This window comes from Zophobas morio, unplaced genomic scaffold (assembly GCF_036711695.1).
Source record: "Zophobas morio isolate AGI-343-1 ecotype UQ-CSIRO unplaced genomic scaffold, CSIRO_AGI_Zmor_V1 ptg000017l, whole genome shotgun sequence".
In the NCBI taxonomy this organism is placed as follows: Eukaryota; Metazoa; Arthropoda; class Insecta; order Coleoptera; family Tenebrionidae; genus Zophobas; species Zophobas morio.
The window spans coordinates 8437541-8462660 of record NW_026972122.1 but is presented as its reverse complement, the minus strand read 5'-3'; the positions used below and the strand labels follow the sequence as shown (position 1 = coordinate 8462660).

The 25120-nt window shown below is 33.5% G+C and overlaps 2 protein-coding genes across 7 annotated transcripts in view; one reads left to right on the top strand and one right to left on the bottom strand.

The window, feature by feature from the left end:
• Positions 1-25120, top strand: part of LOC135130537 (diacylglycerol kinase eta) — a 408323-nt gene that overhangs the window by 333033 nt on the left and 50170 nt on the right. For all 6 annotated transcript variants that reach the window (XM_064057935.1, XM_064057934.1, XM_064057932.1 and 3 more), the window contains one exon: positions 8802-8997. In XM_064057935.1, coding sequence (XP_063914005.1) covers positions 8802-8997 — 196 coding nt within the window. The remainder of the gene's footprint in view (positions 1-8801; positions 8998-25120) is intronic.
• LOC135130538 (uncharacterized) overlaps positions 1-25120 on the bottom strand; it is a 280120-nt gene that overhangs the window by 244553 nt on the left and 10447 nt on the right. The window lies entirely within an intron of this gene.

Below are 25120 nucleotides of genomic sequence, written 5' to 3'. Positions count from 1 at the left end.
ATTTTGATAAGATGTTGTAAAATTATTTCTGTTTCTGTTTTCATTCCAGGTACTGTATTTACGTGGGCAAAGGATGCCGTACGTGGGATTTTAGGGGCGGAAACGTATACCTGCTTAAATACTGTAAATACAGTGGTGTCGAACGAAGACAACAACAGAAACATACCCGATGTATTGGTTGTTATTAGACAGCGGATTTTATGAAATTTGCATATCCGTTATTTTTTGCATATAAGTCTTGATATTTAATATGTGAACGAATCATGCTAATTAAAAATGAATACAGCTATACAAAAATTGCATATTTGCATATATTTGCTATCTGCTGCATATTTCACGTAACGGGTCCATATTTTGCATTTTTATCAATTTTTGTGCTACTTTGAAAAAAAAATGCCATTCGATCGGCATTTTTCTAGAAAAACGAAATTTCATGAATCATATTGTAAATATTGTCCTGAGCTTCAAATAACTGGGAAAGGTTTGGGTTTTATGGTAGTTTGGAGGAACCACTGGGTGTTAAGCCATCCTTCCAGGTAAATTCGGGTCCTAATTACTTTTGGAAATACCGTTCATTTCAATATTTTTGTTCGTTACTTAAGTGTATTAATGGTATGTTTTATGGTGGTCGAAGGGACGTTATCCTATTATTTTTCATCGTGAGTTTGCATTTAAGTATTTAAAGCGATAGAGATGTGTGTCAATATGTAGATAACTCAAATTAATTTATGAATTAAACCTTTTCCTGAACTTATTCTTCAAGAAGGAACTGTGTTTTGTTGTGCCCGCTCTAATCCGATAAGTATTTTTACATCTGTGGACGCAGTACGCAGTTTTTCTATTTACAAATACATACTTTAGAATCACCGGAAAAATTTTTGTTAGAATATTTCGAAAAATATTTAAAAATAAATTGTTACCAAAATAGTAATTAAATAGTCGATTACTACTATTTTTTAATTCGTTCTGTTTACCTACATTTATTTTTTAGTATAAGAATATTATCTTAAAAAAATGTCATTTATTTGTCAGTGAGATCTAATTAAACACTTTGCAATGTGATTTATGTATTTTTTGTAATAAAAGGTAAGGTGTTTTTGCAATTTATAAATAAATTTAGTTCGGTTATTACGCTTTTTTTTATTTTTGGAGCATATGCAACTGCATATCTCTGCATATATTAAGAAAGTTATTGCATGTTTGCATAAATTTGATGCATGTCATATGATCATATTTCCCAAAATTTTGCTGCATATTTTCCGCTCTCTAGTTATTATACATACCCTCTATTACCGACATTAAAAAAAGTCTACACTATTTCGTCATATCTGCTGCTTTATTATCAGTTTTCAGTTAGCTACATATTGGATATGAAATTAAGTGAATTTTTTGAGACAGTAATAATTTCAAGATCAACCACGAAAATACTCAATTATAATTATACATTATACATTACCAGTTTATTTTAGAGCCCAAGATTACATTGGAAAAATCTAAACTTTAGAAAATTTAATGTTAAACAGATATACCTATAACTGAGTTCGAAAGTCAATACACAAAACTCGATGATCAATTATTGTTTCGTATTCAAATTATTATTTATTTTCCTTACGATCAAAGTGAAGAAATTATTTAATTCATTATTATTTAAGAACGATATCGCTGACCTTGAAATAGATTAGTTTTTTAATTTCGATTTTTTTCTTTGTGTTGCTTTTGTTGCCGACCAACATATATATTTTGCATTAGAATTAATAAAATAATGAAGTATACCATTTTATTTTTCGAGCTCATTTCAAAATTCTGTATATGTATAATTGTTCCTTTTTGGCAGTGACGCATAGGTAGAGGTTAAAAAATAATGTCTCATTACTAGTCTTAATTCGTATTACCTGTTAGATGGGACATTTTTCAAATTCTGATCATAAACTACGAGTATGTGCATTAAGTCTCTTGTTCTGTTTTATAAAGCGCAGGTCGTTATGGACGTATAAAAATAAAATTATAAATAATTATAATTACAGAAAATATAATATGAAAAAAAAAAATTAAGAGCAACTCACTATTGGCGTCATCTCGCTTGTGCAAGATTTAAGACAGGGAACAAATTTCTTTTTTTAAGACTCAGCATCTTTTGTTTATGAATATACTATTTACTTGCAACACAAACATAAATAATAAATATAAAATAGAGCTATATAATACTCGATATGTATGTTTTTAAATGTTTTTTGCTGTTGCCCTGCCAGAAACGTTAATTTTCGATTTAACATGCCATTTTGTATAATGAACTGAAAAACACTTTACATAATTAACTAATAAAAATAAAACATTCCGAAGCATGTATATATATATATATTAATCAGATATCTAGTAACTACAGTTAACATTACTTATTGGTTACATAACCGTAGTACTCCATTGTGATGTTACAAGGCTTACCTGCCAACTATATTGCTGCGACACAATAATAAGATATCTAGTAAATGCAGTTAACATTAGGTGTTAGTTACATAACAGGAGTACCACAGTGTGATGTTTAAATGCTTATATGCAAGCTATATCGCTGCGACATAATAATGAGATATCTAGTAAATGTAGTCAACATTACGTGTTCGTTACATAGCATGAGTACTCCATTGTGATGTTATACAGCTTACGTTCCAGGTATATCGTTAAGACATAATCATGCGATGTACTTATTGTTCTTTTGTGAGTACGTACCTGTCACGTCAACATCACAACTGTGTTTACTGGGATATCCCACGGTAATTATTGCAGTTTCGTCTATCACCTTGTACACCAATTTCTTAATCCTCCGGGGTCTTATCCTTCTGAAGCACTCTCTGAAACAGTTCAGTCAATTTTTCTGATACCCTCTCGTCCAAGTTCTTGACCATTTCCGTAGTAGTTATGTTTTTTACGAAAAAACAAAGAACGATTTGAAATGCAATAATACTTTTCACAATCGCACGGAAGAAATAGTTTTGTATGACACGTCAGTTAGGCGACAGGTCCGTCGGGAACGCCAACTATTCAAATTAATTCGAAGTGGCGATTCCCATGCAAAATTTTTAAAATTTGTTTATCTTTTAGCCGTCTTATTTTTTATAAATTTTCTTACATATAAACCTTGTCCTGACAATAAGGTACACGTAAACAAAAGAATCGTCCAATTCGGTGCAGTCGTTCTGAAGTTATGAGCGTACATACATTTCGGCGATTAATTTTTATTAATATAGATTTATAAGTCTTACTTTTCAATTTGTCGTTGAATGTTCCGTCTCAGTTCGATGATCGCGTATTTGGATTAGCCATGGAAAGTCGAAATGTCAAAGTGAATTTAGAAATTATTCCTCTCAGAAATCACTGAACTACTTACTCAAATTGAATTATTTTATCCAGTCTGACGATTATTGTAGGACAAATTAAATGGAATAAATGCACAAATTGATCCATTTATTGGTGCTGGATGCAGCAATGAATCCCTCCACGAAACTCTTGGTCGTGGCGCGCGAAGCCTTTCGAGCAGCTCGTCTTTCTCAACACCTCCATCGGCAGCATCATGACACGTTCTGGCGGCCCGTCAAGCTAGGAATTTACTTGCTCTACCTCAATAATCACTGAACAACCCAAACTGAACTATTTTATCCAGTGTGATGATTATTATAGGCTTCTTGGCAATTTTGAGTAAAGTTCACACCTTTTTTTCGAATCACAAGATTGGAATTCAATTGACTTTAAGCAAAAATAGAATTTCTGCCGCCTGAAAGCATGTTCGTTACAAGAAATTTTTGAGAAAGAAGTGTAGAATATTGCCTCTTATCGTGAACATTTTAAAATATTTTTCTCCATTACCATGTGTTTTGGCATTCAGAAACGTATATAATGTTGTTTTACTTGCTTATTGGGTTAACAACAACAAAAATAAAAATAATATTTCACAAAACAAACTTATTATTTTGTTTTTTCAACGGTGATAAAAATTAAATAAAACCAAATAGGCAGGGTTGCTAGGGATCTGAGATGGCATACAAGAGTTTCAAATAGCATCATGCCCAAAAATTGAAACTACTTCTCACCAGGGATGTTTTGCGTATGGACACTTGAGAGAATCTGGTCTTCCGGGAGGTTATAATCGTCAAAACGACTGAATTTGGGCATTACAGAACCCTGGTCCATTAGCGTCCAGATCAATGTGTGGTTGGATGCTTCTAGGGCATCATGTTATTAAACATTTTTTCATCGAATCTGGATTGAATGCTCAGAAGTACAACAATATCCTAGCTCAATAAATACTTTTTGTAATTCGAAGGACGTGGCATCCGCAGCAGGTCTTTTATATGCAGGACAGAGTCTCCAGCCATACAGCTCGCATAAATGTTGCTTATTTGAATGAGGATTTTCCACAGCGTTAGACTGGAAAGTTTGAACTGTGATATTTTTCTTTGGGGATTTCTTCATGACCGTCTGTATTCGAACAATACCAGCTATGAAACAGGCAATCTAACAATATTGCTTTCAGATTTCACCTCAAATGCTGATTAACACGCGTAGGAGTTTTGAAGATCGACTTACTTATTTCAAGCAATTCTTGTAAATAGTGCAATAATTCTCCACATTTGTACAAAATATTGTACAAATGAGGTAACGGAATACCGTTACTTCATTCATTACCTATTGTTGTTAAGTTTTGTTCTTTGTCGTTGTCTAATTGGTTTGTTAAAAGGTTCTTTTCAAAACCGCCAGTTTTTCATCTAATCGCAGTAGAACATAGCATTTTAATGAGATTTTAGTGATAAAAATTCACTAATAATACTACAGGCAGTTGCAAAATTACCTTGCAATGTGTGCATTTATTCCGTTTAAATTATCATCACAGTGTTAAATAATTCAATTTGAGTTATTCAGTGATTACTGAGTGAAGTAGCGCGAGTAAATCCCTAGCTTGACGGATCCCCAAGACGTGTCACGATGCTGCCGTTGGAGATGTTGAAGAAGAGCTGTTCGAAGGGCTTCATCTCGGACTTCTAGGATACGGCCTGTGTGTGGTCGAAGATGGCTCATTCGACGAAGTCGCCCAATACGATCAGGAGTTTCGCGGAGAGATTCATGTGCTGCACCCATCACCAATAAATGAATCAATTTGTGCATTTATTTCGTTTAATTTGTCCTACAATAATCATCACATTGGACAAAATAATTCAGTTTGAGTTGTTCACTGCTTTCTGAGTAAGAATCGAGGAATTATTTTTAAATTCACTTTGACATCGCTGATTTCAAAATACAATTTTTAAAGCCTTTTTACAGTGAATAGGCGCGATGCGACGAGTTGAAAAAATACTGGCCGATAACCCTTCTTTATCTCCACAAATGCATCACTAATAACAGCTTTAAAGTGATCTATGGAGATATTATAAAATAAAAATCTATTCCCCATGTTAATTCCCTATTGAAAAATAATTTTTGAACTTTTGACGAAAAAAGGCATTAATGTATTAAAGGAAAAACAAAAAATCTGCTGTACACCTTCTAATTATAGACAACGTCGATACCCCAAGCGTGATACTAACAATTTACAGCTAATTGTTTCTAATCATATGGGTTGGATCGACGCAAATTATTTCAGTAAACATAACTTCCGTCAACACATCGACTAAGTGGACAATAACATGTCCAATTTACAGAGGAGCCATCATAAAAGAGAACTAATTAATCACGTTTCAAGTTCGACCGTCGATGGCGCAGTCGCATTTGGTAAATTGAAGGCTTTTAATACAAAGGACTATAATGCGGTGGAATTAATTTTATTTATTTTGTTTCACTCCAAATCAAATCAGCAAAACTTTTACTGGAAATCATTTCCACTTTGTTTAACGTTTGTTGCAAAAAATAATAAAGAGCTTTCTTTTTCGTTTACATTTGGAAAAGTAAAAAAAGCTACAACTACTACGTGAATTTAACCCTGAATGAACATGTTTTTTCCTTGTGTTTTGACTGCAAGCTCAGTGTTGTTTACCTTTGTGACTATTTAAAAATTTGTAAATTTCATACTTTATTTCTTTTCATTTTCATTTAAAAAAAAAAACAGGTTTGTGTTTAAGAAACTAGTTTTACAGTACCTGCATTGTATCTATTTTTCTAGCATTGTACGATGATTAATGAAAGAATAGATCAAAGGTGATAACAACATATATAACAATGTATCAGTGAGACGTGAACCACTTTCCAAGTAGAAAATAAGAATTTATTGTTCCGCCTTAAAGAAAAAGAGCTTGCTGCCCTGTCACCAATTCATTTTACCAACGACTTTTTCACGCAACAACATCCCAACGTGCTTTAATATTCAGGAGATTCCTCTAGTTTCTTTCTCCCAGATGTCTGTCAATGTCCTCGACATCGCGCAACAAACTTCACGTATAAATCACTGAAATATTAACGAGTCGTCTCGCAAAAGTACTTTTGCAATTTTCAACAAGTTCGCTGTTCATTTTCCTAAAACAGTGTCACTTTTTGTAACTTTATTAATTAATGCTCTTCCAAACGATTTCTTGTTTCTTGTTTTAATGGTGATTAAAACTAACAAATTTAAACGTTAATAGTGACGTCGATATATTGTTATAGATGACGCAAGTTATGAACTTCGTTACAGTGTTTTCGTAACAACACGCATGTTTGCAAACCTGGGGTAAGGGTAACACAAGATATACACTATACGTGACTGTAAACAATAAACAGAGCCGATATTAAAATTCATTTTATATTAAAAACCTGCGATCGATAATACTGGAGTGTTCATACTTTAAAACTGTAGATAGTCTGAGTTTGCTGCTGCGAGTTAATTTCATTTATCATTCATATATGCAATAAAATTTTTTCTTCCTTCATGTAACTTTTATACAGCAGGCGTATGTGCTTGTCCTCATTTTTATCTTTCTTACGATTCTCTAGACCTTAATCAGAGAAATAAAAGATACCACCCTGCATTACATTTATTGCATGAATAAGTAACGTATTTCTCTCTCTTTAGTACTGTGGTGTAATCTTAGGAAAACATTTTTGAAATAAAAATACAAGTGGTCAGAATTAGCATAAGAATTATAACTTTTCCAGGATGCGCCCATTTTCTTGAATTATATTAGAAAATTCTCCAGACAAAGACATTTAGATTCTAAATGATGATTTTAAAATTAAAAGTATTTTTCGTACAGAATGCATTTAATTCACCAAATGAATTTGGAACATTAGACGTGCAGTTCTTAACAACGTCCCATCAAAGTTATCCGTCATTTATTTATCCCCCTGTAGACTATTTTGTGGTAGGTAGTTATAAAGTCAGTATGCGTGGGTATAGTGAAAGTAAAAATAACGAATATTCTGATTTACTTAGAAACGTTCCTACAATTCAAAAGTATTTAAAAGCACCCCAAAAACTATTCAGAATGACATTTCAGATGCTATATATATGCTATTGATTTGAGATTTTGGGATTTTTAGTTCCTGAGCGTAAGCTAAGGAAATATTAAAATAGATTCCATCGGGCGACTAGCTCCTTTCATGTTCTCTCGACGTTTTATGACCCCTAGAGTACGCCAAAAGTGGTCTTCCGTTTCTATCTGTCTGTCTGTCGTGTGCCGATTTTTATTCGACAGATAATCTCCGAAACTACTACAATTGTTGTCAAATCATCCCCATCAACAATTTGATGACGTCACGTCACAATTTTGCATAACATAACAAACTCCTGTACTTGTGGTTTATGAATTGGCCGTGATATTTTGCCATAGGTATCTAGATTTTCTTCTAGTAGTAGTAAGTGTTTATTTTTACCCTACGGGCTTAAAAGATTCTTGATTTACAACCTACAATTTTTTCCTAATTAACAAAAACCAAATAAAACATATCAAAAACCAAATAACTCATTTTTTTTCCTTTATCCCATCCCCCCTTGCCCCAGCCTTACTCTTGTCCTCTCCACTTCTTTCATCCATTCCACCCCTCTTCCGTCTTTATTCAATATCTCTGTCACACTCCCCTCTCTTTCTTTGCTCTCCTCACAGTCATGCAGCATGTGCTCTATCGTCTCTCGCCCTTCTCTACACATCCTACACATTCTCTCACCTTCGCTTACCCAAAACTTATTATTTCTTTCTTCATTTCCACACCTAAATCTCGCAATTATTTTTTTTCTTTCGCGCTTTCTCTGTCTAGGTACTTTGGTACTGTTTCTGTTATTATCTTTCTATAGTCTGCATTTTACCTAGATTTCCTTACACTCCCTCTTCTCTCTTGTTTATCTATGTCTCTGTCACGCATACATAACTCTTCTCTCATACTCACCCCCATTTCTCTTTTTCTCTCTATTTTTGTTTTCCTTCCAGCAATCATACAATATCCTACATTCCTCTCTTTCTTTCAAACTTTCATCATACTGTACAGCTCTTTTCCCAGTGTATTCAGTTCCTTTTTCTTTAAATTCCACTTCCAACATTTTTTTTTTATAATGCTCAATTTCTTTTTTATTCCACAATAGTCAACTGTCAACTTTAAGATGATAACGGTTTGACTCCAATAATTTCAGAAAGCAGCAAATAAATGGAAATATATAATAACAAAACGCCAACAAAACCTATTTCGAGACAAGCCGCAACTCCTTCAACAAAGAAAAAAGCCTGAGGGAATAGTAAAGTGTCCTTTTTTGACCAAAGCACTCTTCCAGAATCTAGAATCGTTAACTCTAGTACGGCGCTTGTCAACACACAAATTATATAATCACTTTTCATGGTACTTTTTTTTTTCAGGTACGCCACCTCCCATGCACGCCCAACTTACTGCAACGTCTGCAGAGAGGCCCTCAGTGGCGTCACCAGCCACGGCCTCTCCTGCGAGGTGTGCAAATGCAAAGTTCACAAAAGATGTGCAGCTAAGGCCATCAACAACTGCAAATGGACGACTCTGTCTTCGGTCGGGAAGGACATCGTCGAAGACTCCGACGGGGTAAGAGATTCAGCTACGAAAAAAGCGAAAACAAGATGAGATTTGCTAATCTTAACCTTGGTCTTTAGAGTTTTTGGTGTTGGTGCAGATTACCTCAGCTTTAAATAATAGTTAACGGCTTCCACCCCCTTTTAATTTATGAAATCCCTCCATAGCGAAGTAAATCTTGTCGGAACTAAACGAGGCTGACTCGACTGCACAAGTGTTATTAGTTTAGTGCTTTGAATTTTCAGAAGAATAATTATTATCAACGTAAACGCCTGGTCTTGAGGTTTGCAACCCAAGGCAGGCACGCCTATGAATTACTCCGCTATGTCCTCCCCTTGCTAATCAGAATCACTAATAATAAGCAGCCAAAGATTGTTTCGTTTTTTTCAAACTCTGTCAACAACTTTAAAAGCTTTGCTTTGAAGATTTACACTTTTCATTTTGAATTGACGTTCCAAGAAGTTCTAGTTATTTTTCAAATTTAAACCAACATTTCACCACGCAAAATATTCTCTTAAATTAGAGAGCGTTTTTACCCCGCTTTTTATTCTAAAAGACGCAAACTTAAATTGAAAAACGCTAAATATATACAAACTTAAAAGTCGCAAACTTGACGACGGAACAGAAATAATGTTTCTTTAAATTTGTAATTTGTATTTTAAATGGAAATAATTAAAAGCTAAACAGAAATTCTTTCAAAAGGAAACACAACTTCTTGAAATTTATTAACTTCCAAGACTTAAAAACATTTTGTGCAGTGTGTTAATAATTATTTCATGCATTAAATTTAACTAACATTTAAATAAACGCTCTCAAAAGAGAGACAAACGTTCCAGTATACTATTTTTAGCAATTGAAAATAATACGAGTTGTTTCTTTACAAGATATGTCTAATGTTATAAAACTTTGATGCGAAATTTTGTGTTTTCTTGTTAAAACCCAGAAATTTAGAGCAGCCTTTGTTAGTATTAAATTAGTATATGCCTACATGCTTGTAAATTGATAAAACTTAACCTTAATGATGGATTCTACCCTTAATTTCTACTTTAAATGTTCACTCATTTCAACCTCTAGTTTACCCAACATTTTTATTGAGATTAAGGTAATCACGCATTTAACCAGGCGTTTAGCGACGTCTGATTGCCGTAGAGTTGGTCACGTGGTACTTTAACGCCGTGTTAATAATTTAATCACAGTCAAATATTTAATGCAGCTTCTATAATATGTTATCTTTATCTAATGTTTGTCTAACCTGGAACAGCTGACCCAGCATATTTAGTACAATCACAAGGTGACTTCTGTTGACGGATCAGACCAACAAAAAAACAGAGATGAACTAATAAATCATAGAGATAGGTATATTGCACGCATTTTATTTTAAATAAGATTTAGTGAAATGACGTCATCAAATTTTTTTAGTGGCGTTAATCAAACACATTTTAATTGCCAATTTACCATTACTCGATATATTTGTAATAATCCAGAGGATTTATTGGGCAACAAAATTTATATTATGATAGAAATACTACAAATTGCGAAACATATCTCTTTAGAGCAACATAAATTCATAAATTGAATTTGCTTGTGAAATTTAATTCCACTCGGGAAAATGCTAGTGGGATACTTTTGATATGATAAAGGAATTAAAACGCCAAATTTAAGCATTATACATTGATACGACAAACTCAGTAGCCGCCACAATTTGTTCACATCAAGAATTTTATGAAGATAAGCAACAAGAAGCATTATTGTCTACAATTTAACAGAATCAACTCTTAAATTGTACGAGAATGAACTAGAAGATTATTATGAAAAATGTGTCAACATTTTTAAAGCCAAAGAATGGTGAAGGCGCCGGGATAATGAACAATAAATTATTTATTTTAGGAATGTTAGAGAAACTTTTGCAAAATCTGATGTACTTTGAAAGACTCATCCATTCTGTAAAAAATTAAAAAATAGGAATAGATATTAATCAACATAAAGTCATTCTTTTTAAGCAGATTTGACCAAACTTTTTTGTATCAGTGATTCAGTGTAAAACCAGCAACCTATTAAGCGACTGAATGTGTAGATTTTAAATCTTCCCAATATTTGGAAGATGAAAATGTGATATCCTTTTGGGAAACGCATGGGAATCCAGAATCCAATGACAGTGTGTATCCAGAAATCGAAATAAAATTCTGTATCAACTCAGAAGCTAGGTGTTTACTTGTTTTTTTTTTTTTTTGTTAATTCAACTGTGGCAATAATAAAAACAAGAGATTCTTTTGCTTGTCTAATCAATTGCAAAACTTGTTTTGGCAGAAATAAACAGTCAACAAGTATGGAGGCTGGTGAAAGCCAATTGAAAAGCACGCCGAATTAACGGTAGCTGCAATCCGGCTATCATGTCGAATTTACCCTAATCTCTGCTGCAGCATTCTCAATCCGATTTATTAGCTTGAACTGTATTTACAGAAGTTTCATAAACCAATAGTTTCAAATGTTTCCACAAGAAAAAATCGCATCGACTAAGGTCCAGAGAGGTGGCCATAACAATAGTTAATTCCTTCCTATCCTTTGTCTTGGAAAATGTTCGTCGAATCATCGCCTCAGTTCTCAAGCATTGTGCGCCATCTTGAAGATCCCACATATCTCGACGGATAGCTACAGACTTGATAAATATTCTGTCTAGCATTTTCTTTTTACTGTGATGTGTTTAATGTTTCTGAGGTCATTTTTCTCTACCGATCAATATTATATCATAATCAATTATGGATTTTTCATTACGATTTTTCACTTCTCTGGTGTGGTTCTTGTGTATGTGCTTCTGCTGGTACCAAGTTTTTGCGACATCAATCCAATCAAAATGCAAAAATCTATCATTTTTTATCCATTTATGTTCTTATCTTCCTCTCAAAATCTTGATCGTTGCTTCTATGCCATCGGAACGGTTCTCCACTCTTCAGTTCATGTCTCCTGTGACTACTGGCATATCCCTGTTGTTTTCTCGTTCTTCTTTTAACCTATTCTAGAACTCATCTTTCTCTTGTTTTTTATCTCCTTAATTTGGTCCCTAAACTATCAACAATCAAATTTTCCTTTATTTCTTTAATATATCCCCTGTTTACTACACATGTTACCCCGGACTGTGCCCATTTTTTATTTTCAACTCCGCGTTTTACCATCAGATGTCCTCCGTCATGATCTGGTTTTCCTCTTTCTTTCTTTCTTTCTTTCTTTTTTATTTCTGGAATTGGTAATATGTATATCCAGCTTCGTTCATCACTTCATTTACGTATTTCCGTTTATTTTTTTTCCGTTTGCTCCTCTTATATTCCATGTAATCCTTCGCCACATGTCACTTATTTCCTTACTAATTTTATTACTCCTTCCATTATCCTTACTTGTGTCCATATTCGTTGCCTGTTGCGTCACTTTGTCTTTGTTCTTATTTTTTCCTACTTGTTTTATAGCTTCCAAATTTTAGTTATTTTCCTTGTTTGATTTCGCAAGCTATCTACTTTTGGCGATCTATCATTTGTACTGTTAAAAATCTTTGATCTTCACCGTTCCGTCATTATCTTGCTTAGAATGGGTCTAACTATTTCTTCGTTCACTGTACTTTTATACTCATCTCTATTCATCTGTTTCAGTTCCCTCCTCAAAATCAACCTTCAATCCTTTCATGATTTCACTTATTTTTTTCTTTTGTTTCATAATCCTCACTTTTTTGCTCTTTGATTCCCTTCACTATAATATCCTTTTTCTTTATCTCCCTTTCCAACATTTCTATTCTGTCCTCCTATTTTACCACCTGTTCTTTTACTTCATACTTATACACCTCCATTACATTCATTGTCTATACATGATCAGAATGCTCGTGGAATAAACTCAAAATTAACGGAACTTTGTAATTATTCTTTATCTTCGTGCAACTGCGATATCATTTGTCTCTCTGAGACTTAACTTAGTGAATCTGGTATCAACTCTAGGTTTAGACCTAACAGCTACGAGTCTTTAGATGGGACAGAAAATATGATAACAGATTTCCATAGACGCTGGAGTTATAATTGCCTTGAGACAAGAGCTTTCTGTTACTCACCTTGATTTGTCGTCTAAAGGATTTGATAGTTTACTTAACATCAATTGACATCGTTGGTGAAAAATTTTATTCTGACTACTTTTCTTTAAGATTTTGCAAATCTTAAACAATTCAATAACGTGGGTAATTATAATAATAGACCTCTGGAGGACACTATTCTCTTGGAAGACACCCATTATCCCTCTCTATTAATTACCTGCATTATCGTATCCCAAAAGAAGGAATCATAGACAACCGTAATTATTCAATAAAGCAACTGAATTTTAGAAAAGCTGATTTTTCGAATCTATATGAACATTTAGTGAAAACTGATTGGTCGAGTCTTAACCTCGTTGATGATATCAACACCGTTTGTTACCTTTTTGATAATCAACCCAGTGCAGTGAAACCTCCTGTAACGGACACTTCCCAACAGCAAACAATTTTCACTGTCCCAACGTGATTTAATGTAAAGAATCCTCCAAACAACGGACATTCCCAACAACGGAGACGAACAGTAAATTTGGCGCATTTTTAGTTAATTTCTTTGTGAAAATTACCTCTTCAGAACGGACAGGTAACAGGTAAAGCGGTCCCGAGATCAAATCGTACAATAAAATTTAAAAGTTAGGCCAACAGATTCTCAGTACCAAGTCATAACTCTTTTCAACCCCACACTGCTCATAATACGGGTAAATATGGGTTTTTCCCAAATAGCAAAGCTGGGGTGGTTTTGTTTGTCAAGTGCGAATGAATTTATAAATCATTATTATTTGAGCGTTTACGTTTAACACGACCGCTAAGCAAACAAATTTTTAAGTATTAGTGAAAAAAATTGAAATTATCGACAATCCCGAGAAGTTTAAGTTAAGCATTTGGCGACTCTCAGAAAAATTCGCCGTTGGTATGTACATGTTAAAATGTAGTGATTTCTTTATTTCGTGCCTTGAAACCTCTTGACAGCGGACACCTCTCCACCACGGACAATTTGAGAATTTCCATAGGTGTCCGTTGTGGAGAGGTTTCACTGTAGTATTATCGATCTTTACGTCCCTAAAACTCGCCGTACATTTAATAATACGTATCTTTCGTGGTTCACTTTCGATATTATTAGAAAAATCTAATTATTTTATTGACTAACTATTTACAGTACACTGTCAATTTGGAAAACAATATTAAATCTAATCCCACTAAGTTTTAGACATACATCAAGAATTTGAATAAACCCTCAGGTGTCTCGTCTCAAATGAATTATCTCCACAGTACTTTTCATAATCCGGTAGACATAGTGAATGTGTTTGCAACACATTTCAGTACTAATCTTTCTAACTTTTTTTTTAAATCAGATGATTTACTCCAATTTGCTAACACCACTGTTCACGTTTTAGAACGAAGTTCTTGAAGCTCTTCAAAAGGTAGAATCTAACTTCACTAGTGGACAAGATGATATTCCTGGGTTTCTTTCAAAGAATTGTGCGAATATTTCCGCTCTATAATTTTTAATTTAACCCTAAAATCTGCAGTTTTTCCGGACGTTTGGAAACTTCCAATTATAACCCCTATTCTTAAGAAAATCAATAAAGACCTCATTGAAAATTATCACCCCATATCATTGGTGTGTAACTTTTCCAAAGTATTTTAGACCATTCTTCATAAAATTCACTCTACATGTCCAACAGCTTTAACAATGCAGACCAAGTCGACGTAATTTATATGGATTTTTCGAAAGCTGCTGCACACCGACTATCAGGTCATCTACTTCAACAAATTTATTTTTATTTGTCATCAAGATTTCAGTATGTTAAACATCATGTATATGAGTCCGATAAGATCTCAGTAATCTCAGGCGTTCCCCGGGTTCTGTTTTAGGCCCTCTTCTCTTAGATATTTTTATTAACGATATTGTCAACCTGAAGGTTTGATATATGCACCCGACATAAAGATAGGAACACCTTTCGGGAATGGAATGAATCTAACAACTTACCTATAAACTAAGACAAATGCCGCATTGTGTCAGAGTTGATTCATTTAAGGAATTGTTGTTGTTTTAATAATATTGTTGCGTTGAACGGGTATTAAAATCGGCGTGGGTAAATCTCAAACAATTTATTTCTTAATAACTCAGATTTACACAACTAATTACAAAGCGATTATGTACAACATAATTCCGGTGCATCATTCACTGGGTTTTCTCGACACTCCTTGGACTCGACTTGTTAACTGAATTCAGCTCTCGTTGTCTGGACTACACTAACTGCTCCCGACGTTGGTTCCCATTTAAACAGCTCTGCTCCGGCCGGCGTCACCGACAATGAGTCATCATCGTCGTATGTACTAGAACCGATAGGCGTCGTACCGGGGCGACGTATGGGTTTATTTCGTAACAATATCAACACTGTTTGTAATTTGTACTCTGCTTTTATAAGATCCAAATTAGAATATTCTCCGTCATCTCATATTTATGTCGATGCTCTTGGAAAAATGCAGACACGGTTTCTGAGGTTTTTGGCGTACTAGGTTGATGGTGTTATACACTATGAGATCGATTGCTGATAACTGCTAAAAAATCTGCTTTGGCATACCGAAATTTTCTTCTCGTTACCATCAACTATTTTATTTGACAACACTACGTTTTAATATTCAAGAATTTTCAGTTATAATATCACGAAAACATAGAAAATAATCCAAAATACTAACCGATTAACGAGACATATTATCTGAAACACCACGAAACCGCAGGTCGAGTGATAATATGCTCGAATGGTATTCGTTACGATTATACCGGGTGTCTGGAAAATGGCGGACTAACTCTTCTTCTGGTCATGATGGGATTCCTGCGTTCTTGTTATCAGACTGTGCTTCAGTTTTGTGTTATCCTTTGACCATAATATTTAATCTAATTTTAAAAACAAAAACTTTCCCTGACATCTGGAAATTATCTACTATAACACCTGTTTTCAAGAGCGGCGCTAGAAATGATGTGGTTAATTATATACCAATATCTTTAATATGTAATTTCAGTAAGATCTTTGAGATGGTATTACATAAATTTTTATTATTTAATGTTAGCAGTAGTATTACTGATTCCCAGCATGGTTTTGTCAGTGGTCGATCTACAACTTCGAACTTATGTTCATTTACTCAGTTTGTTTCGGATAGCTTTGATGCCAAGTTTCAGGTTGATGCGGTATATACCGACTTTACTAAAGCATTCGACAAACTAAATCACCACATCTTACTTGCTAAATTGCATAATTTAGGCTTCTCCGATTCCTTGTTGTCTTTAATATCGTCTTATCTATCTAATCGATCCCAATGTGTTAAATATTATGGTCATGTTTCTAATAAGATTTTAGTTCCATCGGGTGTACCGCAAGGTACAGTTCTTGGACCTCTCTTTTTCACTATTTATATCAACGACATTGTGAAAAAAATTAATTCTAGCACACTTATATACGCAGATGACTTAAAAATTTTCAGAAGGATTTCTTCTTTGGATGACTGTCGTTTATTACAGAATGATCTGGACCGTTTTTGTAAGTGGAGTAATACTAATTTACTTTCTGTGAATTTAAGGAAATGTTTTGTAATGTCATTTACCAATAAGAATTTAGAAATACTGTACAGCTATACCATTGATGACACTATTTTATCCAGGGTTAATTCATTCCGGGACTTGGGAGTCACCTTTGATTCAAGATTAACCTTTGTTAATCATATTAACAACATATGTGCACGTGCATATAAATCTCTCGGTTTTATTTTGAGATGCGGCGGTAGCTTCCATGATGTTACTTGCTTGCGCATTCTATATTTTTGTTATGTGCGCTCCGTGCTTGAGTATGCGAGCGTGGTTTGGGCTCCGTTCTCTCAAATACATATTAACTCTTTGGAAAAGATTCAGCGGCGATTCCTGAAATTCTTGGTCTTTAAAATTGATGGCGTGTATCCCGCAAGGGGCTCTTCCCATTCCACACTGTTGGCACGTTTTGGTTTTGACGACTTACAGACAAGACGCATTAGGGCTTCTTTGAATTTTCTCCATAAACTAATACACTTTCAAATTGATTGTCCTCATCTCCTTAGTAAATTGTCATTTTCTGTTTCGAGACCTTCGTCCCGGTACCATTACTCATTTTACTTACCAACTCCTCGTATTGACATTGAAAAGCACTCTCCAATATTTGAAATGTGTACCCTGTACAATCAACATCAAAATACTTTCGATGTTTTCATGTGATACACTGATAACTACTTTCTCTGGCGTTTCTTTCAACGGTCTAATTGTCCTATTGTCATAATTTAACCTTTCTGGGTCAGGCGGTAATTTATAGCTGCGTGATGAATTTGACAGTAGTTTTTATACATCTATACCTTCTGTATGTATCTGTTGGTCTGTAATTGGGACTAGTGCCTGTTGACCAACTTACTCTAATAATAATAATATTAATAATAATAGTAATAATAGTATGTTGTGTGCGGGGGTTTCGACAGTCCCAAAAAAATAATAAAAAAGGTCTTTATGACGTAGATTACGAAAAAAAACGTTATTTTATAAAAGTAAAATTGCACACTATTTTTTTAAAACAATAACATAACAAGCACTAGTCAACAAAAGAAAAATCCATTAAAGCATAACCAACTAAGAACTAGGGAAATGTTCAAAATTCTTTCTTGTGCATATAAATAAGCTGGTAATGTTTCCAAATTTTGATCATTTTTTGTAAAAGTTAGTCATAAGTATACAACATACCCTCTCAGAAAAGAGAAGGCGGGTGGGCGGGGCTAGTACCTGCCAAGATAAAACTGATTTTTTTTTTGTAGTTACTTTTCGTGATTTTCCTACAAACCAATACCACACTGGTTTATAACAAAAATAAATAGTTTAAACTTATTTGCAAAAAAAAAACTCCATACCTTACTTTTGTAAAGTAATCATTATTAAAACTTATGCAGATTCAAAAACCACAAGGGTAGGCGTATGTGTATTATTTCATAGAATTTAAATAACATTTAATATATAAAATTTTTAAGGTAGGTATGTCATTACATCACCGAAAATCCACATGTTTATGCTGAGACTTTATGAATTTTATAGCAATTTTCCTTCACAGTTATTTCATTAAAAATCTTATAAAAAAAGTCTCCGCATTCATATTTGTCATTTTGTGACATTTATTAGTGTGATTTAACCACCAACATACTAAATCCTTCCACGGATGCCTCGATCCCAAATTATGTAGATCGTCCAACATTATTGGCTTTAAATTGAATTTGAAGACAAAACCACGAGACCTCGACCTACTCGTCCTGTCCGCGGTCCTAGATTTAGCAAGTGCTAAAAAAGTCGGCCCCGTTATTTTTCCTCCTTAATAAAATGTGAACGAACACCTGGCGTCGGAATACAGACCGCTTTAATACGGCCCCATTTGTCTCAAGGGGATGCAGCGAGCTCTACCTGTATTATTAAAAAATGATGTTACATTATATGCGCCGTCTGCTGGAACGGAATAGCAGCAGGAGCGGCAGTTTTTCAAGAGACATCAAAAGAAAGCGTTTTACACACGTCTGAAGGTTAAATTTAAATGCTGAGTACAAGATGAGGCATTTCGGATTGAAGGAAATTTGAATTTAGAGTGCCGGGAGAAGGGTCGCTATCCAACCAGAACTAAAACACTGATGCTGCCCCACTAAAGAGAAGAAAATGTAGGCAAAACAGCTGGATGAAAAAGAAATTATTTAAAACTGAAATGCAATCGGTCTTGTTAGGAACACTCAGTTGAAAAAATACGAAACGGTCATTTTATAAAATACCGGGAAGTGGAAGAAAGATTGTATCTTAACCGCAATTACCCATGTAGCTAAACAATACAGGAACAGCTGTACTTAGTTACGCTGTACATGTAGATATTATAATCTAATTGTGCCTCAAGCATGAGTAGCTTTATCAGAGTTTGCACTCCATTGTTTATTTTAATTAACCTTCCCTTGCCGTACCACCATTTCACACTACTGTGCGTTCACAAATAAAATAATTTGACGGTAATGGTCGCAATGTAGGTCAACGTATTACCGATATCCATTTAAACTCTATCTCCGGTGACTGCACCCTTTTATATTGACTTCTTCTAGTCGAGAAAATGCGCTACCCAACTATTCGCTCTATCATGAAAAAGTTATAACGCAACTGTTTCGCCAGTGATGTAGCTAAGGGGTTAAATAATTCACGGATAACATTTTCATGTATGCTCAGGTAGTCTGGGCCAAATGTAAAACGAACAACGTTGCTACATTATGTAGGATGTTTGCAACCCAGTTAATATCACGGTGCTGTCGTAAATGGGTTAATGGAAACTGATAACAGGAGTAATTTTGTCCAACTGTGTGCCGAATTAATCCCAACTAATTGTGGATATCGGAATTTTCTAACTGAGATAAAAACCTGCAATGGATGAGCCCATTTTAATGAAACTGCATAGCAGCCAGGTTTTCAAACAATATGTTAAAATAATACTACGGAATAAATATGCACAATCAAACACTGGAAATGCACAATACAGAAAAATAAATTACAATTTGAAACTAAATATTTTATATTATGTTGAATTGTTTTTAAGTCAGTCACAAATGAATTATGACTAATTCTGAATCAATGTTTTATATAACGGATGCACAATAAAATTGGAATTATTATTTGCCGTGTATTTATAACAGAGTAATTAATTTCGAAGGCTAAGTAGGTAACCCAACATACTTAACACATGAATGATTTCATCGTTACTACGGTCGGGTTGACAAATAATTAATAAAAACAAAATCTCTTAATTTCTCAATAACTTTGAAAGGTCAAAGAGCACGTCCGTCACGAGCAATTTGTAGTGGTCGTAACTTTCTCCGTCTGATTATCGTAATCAGGAAAGATTAGCACCAGGCAGATTAGATCAGAGTGAACCATGCATCAATCATCGATAGTCACGCGACGCCTCCTAAATTGGCTCTTGTAACAATAATATAACAAATATTGTAGTAATTAGCGCAATTAATTAGTAGGATTTTTTACTAGTACTTCTAATTAAAAGGTTTTGTGTATTTCATGCGCAAAGCCACAGGCACTACGCATTAAAAAGTTCTTTTTTAGTTCTTTAAAAATAAAAAGAACTCTTCATATGGAGAACCTTCTCTCCCAACCTATTCCTAGCCCGAAGCTTAAGACATTTATCCATCAGTTATTAACAAGTTTCAGAGCCAATTTCAATTTTAGACTACTTGTGTTTGTACTGTGGAACTAATTAGTTTAAACGTATTTATTCAAGATGGAAAACCCACGTACGTTTATTATCCCGGCGCATCCACCATTCTAGGATACAAAAACTTTATTATATTTTAGTCTGCTATGTGAAACCTTAAAAGGAAGCATTACTTGAAAGATATTACATTAAAGAATAAAAATGTGTTGAACAATTTTAAGTCGCTACCTACTTATTTTCTTCTTAAAAAGATAGTATACGATGCGTTAAAATATGATATGATATCTAGTCCTTTCGATTTGGTTTATTTTATTTTGTTTTTTTTTTTCATTGCTAAAGTACTACCTCCTTGTTTTTAAAATTTAAAACTCACGGTTTCTTAACATTTTGGGAAACTCGAACAATAATTTACTGAAATAGTCATATACTATGGAGAGTATAGCTAAACTGAACACAAATTTGTTTTAAAAAGATTACATACTACATTTTTTAAGAACTTTATTGAAGATTAAATTTTCACTGTATTTTCATCCAATTTGAAACCGTTTTTTTACCCTATTTTAAATTTAGGATATAATTTAGCATTAAACTAAATTAAATCCCCTCAGAACACCGTTCTGTATAACTAGGTAATCAAATACCGAATCTTCATACAATTACGTCTAATCAATTATAAACCCTAGACGAGACATACAATGCAACCAAGTCATAATGGTCATAAATAAAGGATTTGTGCTCCGTCTTCTCATCCGAACACTCTTCATAGTTTGACTAGGTAGTAGTGCAACGTATACTCATTTCGTTTAGGATATACCTCATAAAATTTTATGATAAAATTGAGCTCTTTACGACGCGGTGAAGATGCGATAAGCCACTATTGTTAGCTGATGCAGTTACATTGTCGCTTGAATCCACTTAATCCTTAATCCAGGGTCGGACTTGTCGTCCGTTCTGGTAATCTTTGTTATTTGCGGTGAAAAAATAATATCTGTACTAATATAATAAAAAGAGAACTTTAGAATGACTGACTGATCAACGTAGATCCGAAACTACTCAAGTCAGAAATACGAAATTTGGACAATAGATTTATGTTATGGCTTAGGTGAGCAATAACAAAGGATTTTTGAAAATTTCGTCTCTAAGGGTGTGAATTAAAGGATGAACTTACAGTATATATAAATAATGAAACACGTATTTGAAAATTTTTCATTATTCATCCCCTAAGGGTGTAAAATCGGGGATATAAATTAAGGGTGAAAGGATAAAAATGTGTTTGAAAGACTTCAAATGAATAACAATAGATTTGTTTTATGACCTAGGTAAACAATAAGGAAATATTTTTGAAAATTCCACCTCTAATGGTGTGATCTAGGGGATGAATTTTAAAGTAGAATAAAAAGTCCCAGGCCGGTTCTTTGAGGACTATACTCTAAAATTATTTTTAAAATACACTGTTCTGTTTTTAAAGTGTAACACAGAACTTCGTTTTTTTTTTTTAATGAAACATCCTATATATTTTTAGATATTTTAATTGGCCTATTCTCAACCTTTACAACTACAGTTTATTTTTGAAATACAATGGAAGGGTTCACAAACAAAACGAAAATATTTTTAACATCTGTGTAGCAATATTTTGTGGAGAAATAAATAATGAGACGCGCTTTGTTGTGGTATAACTGAAATAAAATTCATGTACAGGGAGTCTGCAATTATTACAATTTTCAAATATCGATATTTCAGTTTTTCAATTAGAATACCCTGTATTTTATTACGGCATTCTATTTTTTGTTCTCTTCCTTTTTGTTATGTATTTTCTATATTTAAAATTAGCAGAATGAGAACAAAAACTGGAGTAAGATATAGTAATCAAATACAGAGTGTTCTATTTGCAAATTCTAAAGTTTTTAGATTTTTTATAACCGCTCTGTATATTAAAATATGATTTAATTGATATCAAAACAAAGCGCGTACCTTTATTCCACAAAATATTGTAAGAGACACCTTAAAAATTAGTCTATTGCGATTTTATTGTGCACTCTTCCATTGCCAAAAAATTTTCAGAAAATAGGTCATGTAAACGTGCCGCCTCTCAGATTTAACTGTACGGAGATCCGTACTAAGAGCCCGAGGACGCATGACAAAGATCACACATGTGTATAACTGGTTGCCTAAAAGCTTCACATGTTTTTAAAAATAAAACTAATTCATTACGATAAAAAGAAACAAATTTAAACAACACAGTAAATGTTGGAAATGTTCATAATTCTGTTCAAAGCACTTGTTCACTCTCTTTTTAATTTCAAAAATGTTCTGTAACATCCTTTCGTCAATACTTTGGACCCGTTGTTTAATTGTTCAATTCTGCTCAAGTAATCTCAAATCATCAACAATTTCCTCAGATTTCTCTTCGTTGATACTGCCAGTTCGAACAAATCTCTTGATTACATCTCTGTGGGTCTTGAACGATGTTTCTTGAATTATTAAACCACGGTATTTAGCCAGATATTCTTGCTTACAAGAGGTTACAGAATACAAACACTCTTCGGTTACGAAGTCCCATTGCAATAACAAGACATAACGATGAAAGTGTCTTGTTCAACAGAATAAACCATGTTCAGTCTTCGCTTCCGAGCACAAAAACAAAATTTTCGTACGCAACCACCAAGAGTTCTGAAAATGACTGTTTTGTTGTTTTGAGCTTGGATTAACGAGAATGACTGTAATTCGCACTTGAAAAACATTAAAGCAATAAAAACGACGACTTTAAATGACAGGTTACAATTGACATTAGACATTCATGTGACAAGTGAGAAATGCATAATCACCGGCATAATTTCAGCGAAGCAGTATTTTTGAAATACATGGCCAACTACGCCCTTAGAATCATTTATAAAAGTCCTTTAGTTATAAAGTATAGGAAGAGGCTAATGAAAATATGTCAAAATATATAGTGTTTCATTAAAAAAAAAAAACTAAGTAGTGTGTTACACCTTAAGTATACAAAACGTTGTGTATACTTAAAAATAATTTTAAAGTATAGCCAGTCCTTAAAAAAGCGTACAACTTTGCTCTTTGACTTTTTATTTTATCTCTAATGATTAATGAAGTATTGAGCACCACCCTGTATAATACGTATTTCATAATGTATCAATATTCATCCCCTAAAAGTGTAAAATGGGGGATAAAAGTTAAGGTTGTAAAGATAAAAATATTTATGGTTGAATACAAGTCAGAACTACGAAATTTGGACAGTAAACAATAAGAAAACATCTTTATAGTATTATATCAAAACTGTCAAAAATACAGACGGGCAAAGCCACGCCATTATATGATGATCTATAGTAAGTATTTGTATACACTATACTTACAAAGGTTCATCGTCACTCGAAAAATTAGAATCTTCTGTACCTACATTAATTTCAACGAAATCTGAAATTCAAAGAAGGAATGTTATTAAAGAAAATCCACACGTGTGCTGCATTAAATTATCTGGCACGCGACTTCGATGATACAGACCAACCACCTCTTGTAAAGTGGGGCTATATAATTTCGAATATTATTCGACATTTACCTTAAACTTAATGACAATTGACAGGTTAGTGCGACTCCTGGTGACAAATAGGGGATAAAATCTTTATTCAGAGAATATGATCACTTCAAAAATTGTGGGTGGAAATGAATACGTTACCTAATACCTAGTTAATAAAGAAGAGTGTTCGGATGAGAAGACGTATTCCTTCATTTATGACCTGACAAGTGTTTAAGTTATAATGATTTACATTGCGTCTCTCGGTAGTAAAACAATTTAAAGTATTCTAAAGCATTACAACATGAGCAACAAAATAGAAAACTGTTAAATTTTGAATCTTTTATGAGCAAACAAATAGGATTCGATCAGTACCTGGGGACCTGTTATTTCAATAAATGCAAAAAATTAATTCTAATTACTGACCTGACATATGTAAAGACTATATGTATGTATTACAACAAATCTATCTTATTATTACAATGTGGAAAACACAGCCTTATATCTTCAGAATCGATAGAAATATTGAAGTTTTGGAAACTCCATTGTTTTTAACTTGATAGGAGAAGCTTACACTGTAAATAATCAACTTATATTCTTAATATAATTCAAATGCCTAAAAAACCTTTTTAATTCTGAAAATTCTGTCTCATGGAAGAAAAAATTTAAATTTTCAAATTTTATATGATAACAAGATAAATCTGACCGAACAACTTTAAAACGTCTTCGGTTAATACTTACTAGTTAAAACTAAAGTAAAGAGCTTCCTATTTTTAGCACAATTAACCCGCTTCTTTCCTATTCTGACATAAAACTAGACTTTGTATATACCGTGAGGTTTTTTTTCTCTGAACATAGGATAATTCATGTATGTATCCTCCAATGGATTGATTTGGACTTTTAAAAACTGAACATAAGATCACATAAGATTCGTAATAATTGAGGAGTAGGTCATGTCAACGAGGACATTTACAGTAAAATTTTTAACGTAAATTTTCTGTTCTTTAAACTTGTATTTATTACAATATCTTAACATGAAGACAGTAGTGCCGAATGTCAATGGCAATATCTTTCACATATCCTAAATCTCGATTAGATTTTATGTTCAGTTTTTAAAAGTCCAAGTCAATCCATTACAAGCAGGTATGCAACCAACTTAACATTAATTATCCTATGTTCAGAGAAAAAAAAACCTCACGGTATATCGAAATGTACACCTACGATAACAACGTAAGTACATGTACTCTGCACATTTTTCTAAAACACTATTGTGTTGAAACTGTCAGGTAGAACCCT